General features: G+C 43.8%; 3 protein-coding genes across 5 annotated transcripts; all 3 read right to left on the reverse strand.

Annotated features, from left to right (window-relative positions):
* Positions 1 to 34: 34 nt before the first annotated feature.
* Positions 35 to 3,498, reverse strand: LOC147060088 (tubulin polyglutamylase ttll6-like). The gene is made up of 11 exons (XM_085905425.1): positions 3,001 to 3,498; positions 2,740 to 2,802; positions 2,626 to 2,666; positions 2,435 to 2,553; positions 2,221 to 2,351; positions 1,991 to 2,144; positions 1,783 to 1,926; positions 1,621 to 1,706; positions 1,144 to 1,369; positions 335 to 513; positions 35 to 269 (listed from the first exon to the last, which is right to left on the reverse strand). The coding sequence occupies exons 2-11, from the start codon at positions 2,799 to 2,801 to the stop codon at positions 68 to 70; spliced, it is 1,344 nt and encodes a 447-aa protein (XP_085761551.1). The 5' UTR covers position 2,802; positions 3,001 to 3,498; the 3' UTR covers positions 35 to 67.
* Positions 3,499 to 4,535: 1,037 nt separating this feature from the next.
* vgf (VGF nerve growth factor inducible) lies at positions 4,536 to 9,105 on the reverse strand. Of its 2 annotated transcripts, XM_085905499.1 has the most exons (3): positions 8,786 to 9,105; positions 8,494 to 8,631; positions 4,536 to 7,840 (listed from the first exon to the last, which is right to left on the reverse strand). In XM_085905499.1, the coding sequence occupies exon 3, from the start codon at positions 7,809 to 7,811 to the stop codon at positions 6,108 to 6,110; it is 1,704 nt and encodes a 567-aa protein (XP_085761625.1). In that variant the 5' UTR covers positions 7,812 to 7,840; positions 8,494 to 8,631; positions 8,786 to 9,105; the 3' UTR covers positions 4,536 to 6,107. The 2 variants fall into 2 exon arrangements, with proteins under 2 accessions (XP_085761625.1, XP_085761626.1); XM_085905500.1 differs by lacking the exon at positions 8,494 to 8,631.
* A 201-nt stretch (positions 9,106 to 9,306) lies between these two features.
* ap1s1 (adaptor related protein complex 1 subunit sigma 1) lies at positions 9,307 to 12,913 on the reverse strand. 2 transcript variants are annotated; one of them, XR_015065534.1, is made up of 6 exons: positions 12,729 to 12,913; positions 11,536 to 11,714; positions 11,317 to 11,425; positions 11,104 to 11,241; positions 10,905 to 11,029; positions 9,307 to 10,517 (listed from the first exon to the last, which is right to left on the reverse strand). XR_015065534.1 is itself a non-coding variant. In XM_085906120.1 (5 exons), exons 1-5 carry the CDS (start codon positions 12,729 to 12,731, stop codon positions 10,982 to 10,984), a joined length of 477 nt encoding a protein of 158 aa, XP_085762246.1. In that variant the 5' UTR covers positions 12,732 to 12,913; the 3' UTR covers positions 9,311 to 10,981. The 2 variants fall into 2 exon arrangements, 1 of the variants encoding a protein (XP_085762246.1); XM_085906120.1 differs by having other exon boundaries at positions 9,311 to 11,029.
* Positions 12,914 to 13,054: the final 141 nt, after the last annotated feature.

A 13,054-nucleotide genomic window follows, 5' to 3' on the forward strand; every position in this document is an offset into this window, starting at 1 on the left:
TTGCACTCTTCGTATCCATAGCAACCACTGATGTCAGGGAAAGAGTTCAAAATGACAACTATCAGGTTTATTTCGATTGCATATTTTCAAACTGTCCAGTGACGTCATTGTTCTTGGTCTTGTAGAGCCTGTCCTCCACTTTCAAGTACTTGTCATATTTCTCCTTTCCCTCGCTGGGGTAGATTCTCTTGAAGCCTCCTAGGTGGTCGTCTTCGTAGCTCTCCATCTCTTCCACCATGGTCGCCCGTCGCTGCTGCTCGTTTTCCAACCTGGAGGGGACAGAAAGTTTCACGTCTGCTTGAAATAAAAAAACAAAAAAAACAAGGGTGACTACCTCTCCTCAATGCGCACGTTCTGTTTCATGCGCTCCTCCAGCTTGCGCTTCTCCTCCTTGATCATCCGGCATCGGTCAAAGGGAGCCAAGTTGATAAGCACCATCGTGTCGTAAAGCAAGGCGTCCTTGACGTCGCGGTCTAGCTGCAGCAGGGTGGAAAAATCTGGAGAGTGATTCACCTGAGAATTAATAAACAAAAACATCTGTCTTCAACATGGGTTCCTTTTCAGAGAAAGGAGCTGAAGGTACAAAAAGGTATTAACAAAGTATGAAGGTACCTCAACTTACATGAGGAGGAAGGCGCAACGGCCTCAAAATCATCCAATGGGTTTGGCATCGATTACAAATACAAACAGTGGAGCTGCAGATTCAAAGGCATATATTCTTTATCCTCTCCAAACAACTATAATAACTATGTTCTTGCCACGCTTGTTTTGGCTGTAAATGTCTTCCTTCTGGGCTAATGTTGAAAAATAAAAATGCCGGGAGGACTGAGCACCTCCATATATATACATATCTGTATTACACTGCCCCCAAGTGGCCAAGGCGCATACAAAAAAAGAGACAATATCATCCTGGGGTCATTAAAAATTGTGTCAATTTCCTAAAGTCATTTTTTGGTTGTATTTTTGTGTAATGGGCTTTGGGGTGGGAGTTTTCTTTTTAAATGATGGATATTTCCATTCATTTCAAGAGGGAAAGACAATTTAAAACATGTGACAAAGTTATCTCGTATCTCAAGGCACCACTGCAGTGTGGAAAAAAAAATGTTGGTGATAGCATAGTAGACAAAAATAAAATGTGCCAACCTCAAGCACCCACGGCCTGTAGTGCTCATCCAGAAGCACGTCAAAGCCGAGGATCTGGAAGCAGGCGCTGCCCACCACGTGTTTGGAGAAGAGCGTGATGTAACCGTGCTGGATGCGAGAGTGAGCCAAGACCAGCGTCTTCACGATGCCGTCCTCGATGTTGCTCCAGATCTTCTCCGTGTTCCTGTAGGTGGACCGCAGCTGCTTCTTCAGTGTCGATAGTTTCCTAAAAGAGCGCGAGTGTCAAAAAAAATAATTATTGCCCATGATAAAAAGTTGATTTCAACTGTTGGTTTATTTTTACTATTTTTAAGTTTATCTTAGTTTTATTGTCATGTGTTCATGTGTTTACAAAATGGCAAAAAATTATCAGATTTTTTTTTTGTTTGCTGACTTTTTATTTTTTATTTTTTAATAATAGCTTATACCAGCCGAATACTCTGTCAAGCTCTACTTGTACCTTCCTTATGAGCATACCTTTTGCTCCCCGTCTTCTCATCATCGATGAAGGTCTCGCTGTCCTTGTTGATGGTAAAGTTGGTGAGATGCATGTACTTGTTATTCTGCCAAGCAGACCCCAACATGAGAGCTCGCGTTGCTCCACGTCATCAGATGAGGTCGACGGGCGCGTGCACTCACCACGTTTTCATCGGTTGGCTCTTCATACTTGATGGTGCAGAAGCGAGCCAGGCCTTCATTGTACATGTAGATCCTCCACGGGTAGCAGGAGGTCACCAGCACGTAAATGCGCATGTCGAATTTGAAGCCGTCGATAAGCAGAGGCTGGCGGGGAGCAAAGGGAGTCGTTCGCGTGTCTTCCGAATCCCGTTTTCTGCGGGAGACTCACCTTGTCGATGTATTCCTGACAGATCATATCCTGTTCCGGCTGGACCTTCTCCCACGACGTAAAGATGGAGATACCTTTGCCCTGGCTGCCCGCATTGGGTTTGCAAATGTAACATTTGTCTTTGTCCCTGGCGTAGGCTTTGAAGAGGCCGTACCTGCGAAGGACAACGGGGGAGGGGGTTAGGGCAAACACGCCGGTCGACATGACACGGAGAAGCAAGCAAAACACACTCAATGGGAAAGGTCCACGTTCGAGGAAAAATGTTGTAGTCTTTGGGGAAAAACTTGAGCATGTGCTTCCAGTTAGTTGCTAACGAATTTTTGTGGCAAATTTCAGTCATAGAGGGCAAATGGTTGATTTTCTGCAACAAATGAAAGCAAAAATATTGGCATGAAAAGAAAGGACTGCTGCAAATATGGCATTTAAGAACGGGAATGAAAATACCTGGTATGGTTTCATTTCCTTAAATTTGTCCTCACAAGGACGGGTATCGCTCCAAAACAGGGTCCAGTCTTCACCTACCTTGGCCTCTTTAATGCCTAACTTGTCAGCGGCCCGACGCACTAACACAAAAAAAAAATAGGCAGCAGTTTTTAATTTTGCTCACGTATGTTGAATATTTTGTTGTTACCTACCACTGTCATAGCGACAATTGGTGAGATTAATACCCTGACAACTGCGAAAGGAGAAAGTCAATTAGAAGACCTACAATCATTCATTATGAGCGAAATAAATCATATTACACATACCTGCAAAGTGGAACATCGTCGTCGTCATCGTCTGTGAAAGGGCAGCTGTCCCAAAAAAACATCCTAAATGAAATGACTAATGTTTACTTTCAGAACAAATATGCTTGAGGGCAAGCACGTCGGAGAAATTAAATTCACATTAATGGTAATAAATCATTTAAAATAAAAACTATAGACACAAAGAGAGAGATGGGGGAAAGGTAAGTAGATAATCAATTATTATGAATGTTTTATCTTGTGAAATAACAATTTTTGTCTCACCTTGTTAAGGATAAAGGTTTTATCCCCACGCTTTACTTTGGACAAATCGGGGAAAGCCATAACGATCTGAAGTATTTTGGCAACATTGCTGCGACACGTGACGTGACGTCACCTCCCTCACCTTTGTCATATTTGTCATATAGTAGAAAAGAGTTGGACTCCGTTTAAATGAATGCCACGCGTTGCTTGTTGTTCGTTCATTTCCTGACTGAAATTTTCAGCCCAGTCTCGTCAGCTCGTCACGCTGAAAATCAGAATTATTCCGAATTATTTACAATTAATTAACCTGCTTTTCCTAAACAAGATCATGAACATTCTGACACACGCTGTAAGAAGCAACTATATTACACGAATATTCAAAATGTTTTTTTTTTAAATAGGGATCACCGAAAACTATTATTTAACAGGTTAAAACGTCGGCTTTCCTTTCGACTCAGGTAGAATTAAAAATTTGGAAACAATCTTGGAAAACGAGTTATTTTGCTTCCGGGTCGAAAAATAAACAACTTCCGGGATGACGTTTCTTGCTAAAATTATTAGACTAATTGCTCGTTGGCGCCACGCAGGGAATTAAGGCAACACATTCATGAAGGTTTTTTTTTTTTTTTTTTTTTTAGTAATCAAAGTTAATAATTTTTTTCATGTTTTGAAAATATTAATGAATGGCAGCCTCAGCTACAGAAATTTCCACTCCTAAAGGTTAGTCAATAATAATAATAGTTAATAATTCATAATAATAATAATAATGACGTTTCTTGCTAAAATTATTCAACCGTTTAGCCATTGAGATTGGAATTAATTTCTCTTTGCCGCCACGCAGGGAATCAAAACAACACATTTTTTATTTTTTTTTTAGTAATCAAAGTTAATTATTTTTTCATGTTTTGAAAAAAACATGGTTTTCAAAGGTATAATCTCTTCAAGTGGACGTCATCCCTTGATCCTCCTCCGGTAGACGAGCGTATAATCAAGAGTTGACACGCATAATAATAATATAATTATTTTTTCATGTTTTGAAAAAATAATTAAATGCAGCCTCAGCTACAGAAATTTCCACTCCTGAAGGTTAGTCAATAATAATAATAATAATAATAATAGTTAATAATTCCTAATAATTATTATTATTCAAGAATAGACCATGTTGCATATGAATAAGCAGAAGAAGCCTGGATGAGGCAAGAGATGCGTGCTGGATGGCTGCAGTTGTGCCCGCAGAGGTGCAGTGATTCATGATGTCACATGCTGAGGACTGGGGTGACTCATCCACCAACATCCTCCCTCCCTCACGCCGCCGCTGCAGAGCAACACATTCAACATTCGTGCACACAAAATATGCATTCACATCACTCATGTTGATGCATGGGGGGGAGGGGGGAGTAAATGGACACACACTGTCCACGATGAAGCTTTTTGCTTCAAAAAGCAGTCGACTTTATTGGTTTCTTTGTATGTAGCAAAAGTAGTCATTGACATGCGCATACTTGCATATCCAGCAAACGCATGTTTATTGGACAATTTTAACAAGATACATCTAAAGAGGTCTTGTACAGGCAACAACAGTACATCACTCAAACAAGGATCATCTCAAGGTACGACAACATTGCTTCTGTCATCTTGAAGACAATTATTTTATTTTTTTAAATTCTTTTTCATTGTTGCGTTGGAATCTCGTAAGAGAAGACATTTTAGATGCAATTATACATAAACGTGCACATTTCTTTACACGCAGATGCCATCTTGATCTCATACAAATATCAGTTTGGTACAAATTACAAAACTCGATTGTTTTCATGAGTGGTCGGGATGAATTTGTTGAGATTGTCGATGCCGTGACTTGGGAATATTATGGTCGCATGGCAAATTAATTTTCTTCTTCTCTTAGCAACAGATAATAGTCACAAAATGTCCAAAGAGCAACATAGCCATTTCCCCTTCTCGCCTGTGAAAACATTTCTTAGTCCTGAAGCAGCTTTTTGGAATCACATCATTCCGTGTGTGTGTTTACATTCCCCAAGTGGAGCTCGTGGATCATACAAAAAAATGAGCAAAATGAACGAGTAAATGCTAACAATGTCACAGTGACCTGTAAGGCAGCGTATATGTTATCAGTATGTAAACAACTTCAACTGAAATTTAGAATAGTGATTGCGCAACCCGGTTTAAACATGACCAAATGGAATTCAATTTAGAATTTTTTTTTTTTTTGTGCGGGAGGGAAAGTTGCTTCTTTTTTATAGAAACATGTTAAATAAACGTTCGTATTACCTTTAACCACAGCTAACCTGGTAACCCATGTTTTGGTATCTTCACTTATTATGGTTATGGGTAGTTTATTGGATCAAAATTTTGACCCAACATGCTGGATCAAATCTTGCGCTGGATTTTATTGCAATCTTTTGTTTTTGTATAGCAATGTGACTCCTAGCCACTGGCGGAGCTAGGAATTATTTCAGGGGGTGGGGGGGCTGCCCAAAAATATCTAAGGGGTCTGCAAAACATATATATTTTTGACGACCCCCAAAAACGGGGAAATGTTGAAAGAAAATGTCAGGAAAAACTATCCAAAAGTCGATTATATGCCGTGGCACCTGGGGTGTCCAAGCATATTTCGAGGGCAGTGCCTCCCCCCCCCCCCTCACTTTAGTGCTCCCAGCAGATCTTGGCAGTAAAAGAAAAGGAATGGCATGTAGACTTTGGCACTATAGCAACAAGGTAATTGAAGTTGTGCAAAGGGATGAGTCACCAGAGTCATTACAGTGCTGCCTCACTGCCCCCACCATCAAATACTGTACGTCCTGTTCGCAAATGTTGTTTTGCTCTATTGTTTGAAAAGCAAACTGCATATTCAGTATGTGAAATCGAACGTGCACAAATAATAAAAACAACACAGTGACGCTTCAGTCATTCCTGTGTATTCTTTTGGCCATGTGGTGAATTTGATTGACCATCCTTTGATTGTTCAGATGTTTTGGGAGTTCAGAAACGGGCCGATTAAAGCCCTTCCGGAATGGATCGAATGATGACACAATAGAAACACTCTGGTATCTCCTCGACACCGGATCCGTTCTCTTCCTTATGGCCCGCCTTCACGGTCTGGCTCGCTTCTTTCAGTCCTGCACCCGAGGCCTCTTCATGAGTAGCTGCTCAATGTATTTCTCCAGTTGTCCCTTACTGTCGGACAAGTATCCCTTTGGGGGCGACTGGTAAAACGGATCCTGCGGCGGAGGGAATCTGGGAGCGGCCAGTGGCCTGGAGGGGAGGCGGTATCTGGGGTAGAAGGGTTTGCGCTGCAGGGCGGTAGGGGGCTTCCTGAAGCGGGGCTGAACCCAGTTGAGGTAGCGCTGCTTGGGCTGGAACGGGGACCGCTGGAGGAAGGTGTTTAAGGCCAGAGCGCGGTTGGGCACGTAGTATCGGTACGTGGGCCGAGGAGGAGGGAAGTAGACCGGGTAGAAGGAGGGCCGCGTGTACGGGTAGCGCGTCCAACCCCAGGGGGTTTGCTTCACCGGTTTCAGAGCTTTGGACCACATGTAAGGTTTGGATACCGGAGTGCTCCAGAATTCCTTGGATCTCGTTGGCGATTGCTCTTGAAACCAGTTTTTTAGGAGATGGCGTGATGGAGACGGTTGCTTGGAAAGGGGAAAGGTGATCGGACCGCTCTCGGAGTCCGGAAATGAGGACACGGGCATTTGCGGGTTCAGGTCTTTTTTCTTCTTCTTCTCCACGTCGCTGATGATGTCCACCACGTCGTCGGCTGGCAGGTGGAGTTTGCTGGAGATCTCGATTAGCTTGTCGATGGTCTGGGGGTCGATGTCGTCCTCCTCCTGCTCTTCTTCAGACCTCTTGTCTTCGGCGGCGTTGGGGGAAGACGAGGCGTACTTCCTTCCGCCGCCGTTCTGCTTGACCATGTAGCGCAGCAACATGTCCGAGGCGATGTCGGCTAGCTTTTCTTCCTCCATTTTGGCTCGCTGCACCTCGGCGGCTTGCCTCCTCATCTCCTCTTGCTCGGCTTTGGCCCGGGCCTCCTCTTCTTGGGGACTCAACATTTCCTCCTCCTCCTCCTCCTCGTCGGGCGGAGGCGTGTCTTTGAAGTCATCCATGAAGTTGCCTCTGAATGATGGAACATTCAAGTTCTGCTGGGTCCCCTCTTGCCATTTCAGTTTCTTCTTGGACAGCGCCACGTTGTTGCCTTTGTTGAATGGGATGATGTCATTGTAGCTGCTGTAGCCGCGACTTTCCCTCCGGTTTGGCTCCCCCGCTCTCTTTGCGGCCGTATCCAAACGTGGAAATTCTTTCATCATGGTCTCCAGATTCTTAAGTTCCTCCGGATTGAGCTGCTCTTCCTCAGCGCCTTGCTCGGCCGGCGGTTGCTTCCGGGCCGGGACCGTCTGGCTGGTGGTGCGACTGCTCACCCGCTCTGTCATTCTCTCCTCCTCTTCCTCGGCTTTCTTCTTCTCCTCCCTCGCTTGTGAGGCCATCAGTAGCTCCAGCTTGAGTCGCCCATCTCTGTCCCGCTCTTCTCCCTCAGGTTCATCTCCCGCCACGGGGTCTTCTTCCCTCCTGCTCTCCGCCCGGGTGTGATTGAGCGCCCCCAGCAAAAGCGCCGCGAGTGTTTTGGGATCCATGTCGTCAAAGAGGTCATCTCCTTGCGCCTCTCTCTCTGTGATTCCATCCTCATCCCCGTCTCTCGACGGCGCCATCTCGGTAGGGATGACACGTTGGGTGTCGGGGGTCGCGGTGGGGACAGCGGAGGAGGCCCACGCAAAGACAAACAGGAGGAGAAGGACACTTAACGTGTCGTGGGAACCCATCATGGCCTCTGGTGAGCAGGATGAAGAAATTCCTGGAGAAAATTGAAACATATTTGAGCTCCTATAAATCATATCATCAAATTCCAGTGTGAAATCTATATGGAGATAACCTCAACCTTCATTTTTTTTTTCATCCAATCAGATGTCACCTTCCGTGTGTTTCCATGTCAACGTAATCTACCCACAGCTAACATAACTCCGACTATACTAGCAGGACAATTTTTTTTTTTTTTTTTAATTGGCTCCTCCGTACAGAGCCAGAGCACTGGCCGTGGATGACATCATCATTGGTTTTAGAATTAAGAGGTGGACTAAGTTCACAGTCACAGCAAAGTGCTGCAGTCCCGCTGCTCGCCTGCTCTGGCAGCCTGTCAACAGCCCTGCTCCGATTGGTAGCGGCCACTTCATTAGGGACCCCTGCCCCATTCTAAAGCCACACTCCAGCAAGACAATAACAAAGATGTTGCATTCTACTAAAAATGAACATTTTTGATGCATGCCCTGCCAATCAGACCTGATACGGCCATTGCGGGTGAAAAGCAAAAAAAATAAATAAAAAAAAATACATAAAAATGCATTCATTAAAAAAAGAAAAAAATATATATGTAGACAGTCATTGTTTTAGCTATGAAAAAATTTATTATTATAATGTATTTATTCGCTTTGGCTGGGGGCGCAGTCCTACCTTTTGAGTGGGGTTATTTTTGATGAGGGGTGGGGGTGGGGGGGAGTCATGGTGATAATAGCTTGGCTGTGACGAGAACAGTGATGAAGGTGCTGATGATGATGACAACACAGAATCCGCGCATCCTGAGCAATCCCGCTTTAAAATCCCATTAGTGACAAAATAAAGAGTCATGTTGCAATTGGATATTTACAGTTTGTTATTCAACTTATTTTCATTCTTGTCATCTTTTTGTAAAATGGTGAAATTGCAAAAGAGATTACGTTTTGTATTATTAGAAGTTGAGACTCACTTGAGGTGGGAGTACTGTGGGGGGGATTCCAGCCTCCGCTCCTTAGGACGTCACAGTCTTGTTGTCACGCTTCACAGCACACTTCCCCGTGGGTGTGCGATTCTCCTTCTCCGTGTCTTCTCCTCGTCCTCCTTTTTTAGTCGCTCTTCTGTTTTCTTTTCTTTTTTGTTTTTTCTTCTATTAGGATTTCCTAACGTCCGCTCCACTTGCTTGAATTCCAAAGCCGGGATTCCTCTTCTCCCTCGTCTTGTTTTCAGCACCGCGGACAGCGTCAGTGCCTTTTATAGAGGACCACCCGGGACACGTGACACATGCGTCAAGCGCCCCCATTGACGTCACCAGTCCGGGTTCCATTCATAAGGAATTTCTGCACCGCCTCGTCGACCCCGCCCCCCTCCCTCCTTCCCTCCCGTCAGATCAATGAGCTGCAATGCTCAATGAATTTGCAGTGAAAGCATAATAATAATAAAAAATGTATGCATATACACACACGCATATCTCTTATATTTTATTTTTAATAATAATTTTCAGATAACCATGGCTGGTAAGCAATGACAAAAAATGTTGAAAGACTACTGGACAGTCTTATTTATCTTTTACAAATTTGCATTGATTCTTCCATAAAGGTTTGTATAGAAACAAAATAGAGACATTTGTATTTATCTTGAGTGTGTGATCTGGCTGCCACGGTTATCCGAAAATAATTAAAAAAATTAATAAAACAGTGCGGCACACAAACCACATGGCAATATAAATTAATAAAACCCATCTTAAAAAACAAAAACAAAAAAAAACGTGCTGACATCTGACCAAACACTGCCTCAAAACACACGCCGGCAAAAATAACTTGAAATCTTTTATTTAACCGTTATAAAATTGTTTTCACACACCTGTTAAAACATCCAACAGATCCAAGAAGTTCATTTTCTCTACAAACAAGTCTTGTTTGATTCCAATGTCTTGCAGGGCTTTGTTTCAAATACAACAATTAATACATTAGATTCCTTAAAAAAAAAAAAAAAAACATTCGCATAGCATGAGCTGAGCCGTCTCAAGTTGAAGTTAGGTATTGAATCAAGTCAAGAACTGGAGTTCTTCCAAACAGGCACGCGCACAAATAAAGCTGTCGACCAACATGCATACATTGACAAAGTATTTTTCATGAAGGCCCAAAAACTTTTTAAAAAAAGGCATGCCAGCACCCGAAATGTAAACCCTCCTTACATTAGAATAATTATTATCCCTCTGGCTTGGAAAAAGTACCCTAAAAGCAATTCAAGTGCAGCAAGATTACAAAGCAAAGATAAAAGCAGAGTTTGCAAAATGCAGAAAAACTTCCAGCCCATTTGCTCAAACTCAAAAGGTGGAATGTTCCGAGCGAGTTAAGCACAAGTGAGTCAACGAGGCCCAACGCCGCTTGGGGACTCCTCCCACTCAAAAGGAACATTCAAGCTCAGCGAAGAAGAAAAAAAACTATTTGCCTTTCAACTACCACACTCAAAAATGCTGTGGATTTGGAGCAGATCGACCGAGTTCGAACCCAACCCAAAGTTCGGCTTAGTCGGACCCGGCAATCGGATGTGCTGCCTCCCTTTAACGGGCTTCACCTGATTGGACGCCGAAAGCTGACGATTTGTCACGTCGTCGTCCCGGCGTAGCGGCAGTGATGTTCAACTTCTTTGGTTCCTCTTTCCCAACGGACGCTTCATTAGGCACAGCTGTTACCTGTCATCTGAAAATGTCGCCACGGGTGACGCGTGGTAACATTTCAAATGGAAAAAGCGACCATGGACTTGAATTGTCTCCTTAGAAACCGACCTCCCAAAAAAAAAAAAAAAAAGCCCGCTAAAGTCACACTGTCTCGCTGCCGGCGACTCACAACGCAACGGCGTACACAATGTTGGAACGGGGACGCAAAACAAATGTTTGCTTTTCTCGTGTTGGGGGATAAGCTGGAAATTTGCATTTTCTTGACTAAGGTTTGTCCCCATTTGCTTCTGACCATCAAGTACACTTCCAGGTCACTCGTACAAATAGAAATACATACAAAACAGACCGTGTGTGCACTATGTCACACAAAAACACACACACACACTCGCACGGATTAGCCGGCTCGTACCCACGCGCTGCATCACAGTCCACCGAGCAACAAGAGACACACAGAAGCCGTGTTCAGTCTCGTCCACCAAGTGTCCGCTACGCCAAGCCCATCTCTTCCAACACGCTCCTGGGCGACTCATCTTCCTGCGTGGCGGGAAAAAAAACAAACATTTAAAGTCATGTGAGAAGAACGAATGGAGAGTGAGGTGGGGGGGGACCTCCTGCAGGATGTCGGCTTGCTCAATGGCTTTGAGGACGCTTTTCTTGGATGTGTCCTGGATCTCTCCACCCATCAGGAATTCATCCAGGATGAAGTAAGCCTTCTCAAAATTGAAGATGATGTCCAGCTCGCACACCTGAGCGAGTACACGACATCAGAAGGAGCAAGACTTGGGACAGGTGGGACATGAACACACACACGTGTAACTTACGCTGCCAAAGTATTTATCCAAGAGTTCGACAAAGCGATGGATGACTTCTAGCGTGATGAGCTCGTTGTCGTGCTCCTCCACGGCGCAGCAGAAATACAAGCTGGCGTACCTGCGCAGTATTTTTCAGGCATCTTACGCTTGCAGTGGTTGCGTGGTCAAACTTTTTAGCATATTGTAAAAAAAAAAAAAAAATTAATAAAAAAAAAAAAAACCCTCAACCTCTTATAGACAATTTTGAGGTCCCGCCACTCGAGGAAGCTGCACATTTTGGGCTTGCGGGCGAGCACGATCTGCATCAGCTCCCTGACCATCTTTTTCTTGTCGCGCTCGGCCGTGGCCGTGTACCATTTCTGCAGCCTCAGCTTGCCTTGTCGACTGAACAGCAGCATGAAGCGCATCTGGGGAGGTACAAAAAAAAAAAGGCTGCATATGAGTTCACTTTGCTTGGGTTGGAGATCCAAGACCAGACGGTCGGTTATGAATGAAGGCAGACAAGTACAAAGATAATTAAAAATAGTGGAATTAAAGTATTCAGGTTTTTGTAAGGTTCATGGCCCATTGCGCCGCAAAGGACAAACGAACGCCGTCTAACTCCTCGGTCAGCTCATCGGTGCGGCACTATTAGTCATTCTACTCAGAGGAGAAAGAATGTATGATGACTTTGTGTACTATATCTTTCTGTTTTTGGCGTGATGCGTAATTTGTGTTCAATCAGTTGCGTAAAGGATTAAAGCGCTGCGACTTAGATGCTATTTTGCGTTAGCATTGTTTGGAATAAACAAAAAGCGTCTTTGTTTGATGTTCCAATCAAATGGATTTCAACTGGGAGTGGAAAGAAAGAACTTAAAAGTTAAAGAATTGTCACTGCTATTAAATTTTTTTGCTGACACGTCAAAGGAAAAATTTCCAAAATGACATCTCGATCTTTCTCAAGGCACCATTTTTGTTGTATTTACTAATGTATTAATAAATGTTGACTGAGCAAATTTACACAAATCGAGCATATAAAACTTCTATTGTACCTTGGTACTTACTTGAAACTTCAACTGACATGTGATTATAACATTTCAAAAGAATACTCAACATTTCCACAGGGATTCTATTGACAAAACGCTTATAGTTGACAGTGACGACTGCCAGGAGCTTTAACGCCTGGCAAATGAAAGGGGCGCTTCAATTGTACATACAATTAAAAATGGACTTTTTAATTTTTTTGGACCACGACATACCAGGATAGAAAAATCGCTGGGTTGGTTCTAAGCATCTATTTCGCCGCGAACGCGCTACCAGATGCCAGGTGAGAAAGTAGCACAGGTAAGGAAGCCACTTCCTGAAACCTTACACCTTCTTAGCATTAGCTAAGCACACGTAGTGTAGTGGCTCCTCTCTCCCGGCGAAAACGGACAACTTACCATTTTCCAAATGTTTTGGATCGATACCGCGACCGTTTCAGAGCAACTGTCCCCCACGGGGTAATTCGTTCACACTGCGGTTAGTGTTGATACTTATTCATGTCTGCCCGGTACTGTGTGCGAGTGAGTACACATTACACAGTAGAGTACAGTCGAGGCAAAATTATCACCTCCTTCACCGAAGCAGGGTTAAACCCCACTGAGCATGCGTAGCCGGTTTCTTCACGTCTTCCAAAGCGGTTGGGGACTCGAGGACTCAATGCACGAGCGCCATCTAGCGCACGGTTTTAGTACTACGTGCTACGTGGCTTGTTCAAATTAAGCCA

Source organism: Syngnathus leptorhynchus, chromosome 2, assembly GCF_054491065.1.
Source record: "Syngnathus leptorhynchus isolate UIUO chromosome 2, UIUO_Slep, whole genome shotgun sequence".
In the NCBI taxonomy this organism is placed as follows: Eukaryota; Metazoa; Chordata; class Actinopteri; order Syngnathiformes; family Syngnathidae; genus Syngnathus; species Syngnathus leptorhynchus.

Coding starts and splice junctions, on each gene's coding strand:
- LOC147060088 (XM_085905425.1), bottom strand. CDS start 2,801: ATGTTTTTTTGGGACAGCTGCCCTTTCACAGACGATGACGACGACGAT. Junction 2,145..2,220: donor ACGTGGACCTTTCCCATTGA/GTGTGTTTTGCT, acceptor TGTCCTTCGCAG/GTACGGCCTCTTCAAAGCCT. Junction 1,707..1,782: donor AGCCAACCGATGAAAACGTG/GTGAGTGCACGC, acceptor TCTGCTTGGCAG/AATAACAAGTACATGCATCT.
- vgf (XM_085905500.1), bottom strand. CDS start 7,811: ATGATGGGTTCCCACGACACGTTAAGTGTCCTTCTCCTCCTGTTTGTC.
- ap1s1 (XM_085906120.1), bottom strand. Junction 11,426..11,535: donor CTCAAAATTGTCTATAAGAG/GTTGAGGGTTTT, acceptor AATACTGCGCAG/GTACGCCAGCTTGTATTTCT. Junction 11,242..11,316: donor TGGATAAATACTTTGGCAGC/GTAAGTTACACG, acceptor GTACTCGCTCAG/GTGTGCGAGCTGGACATCAT.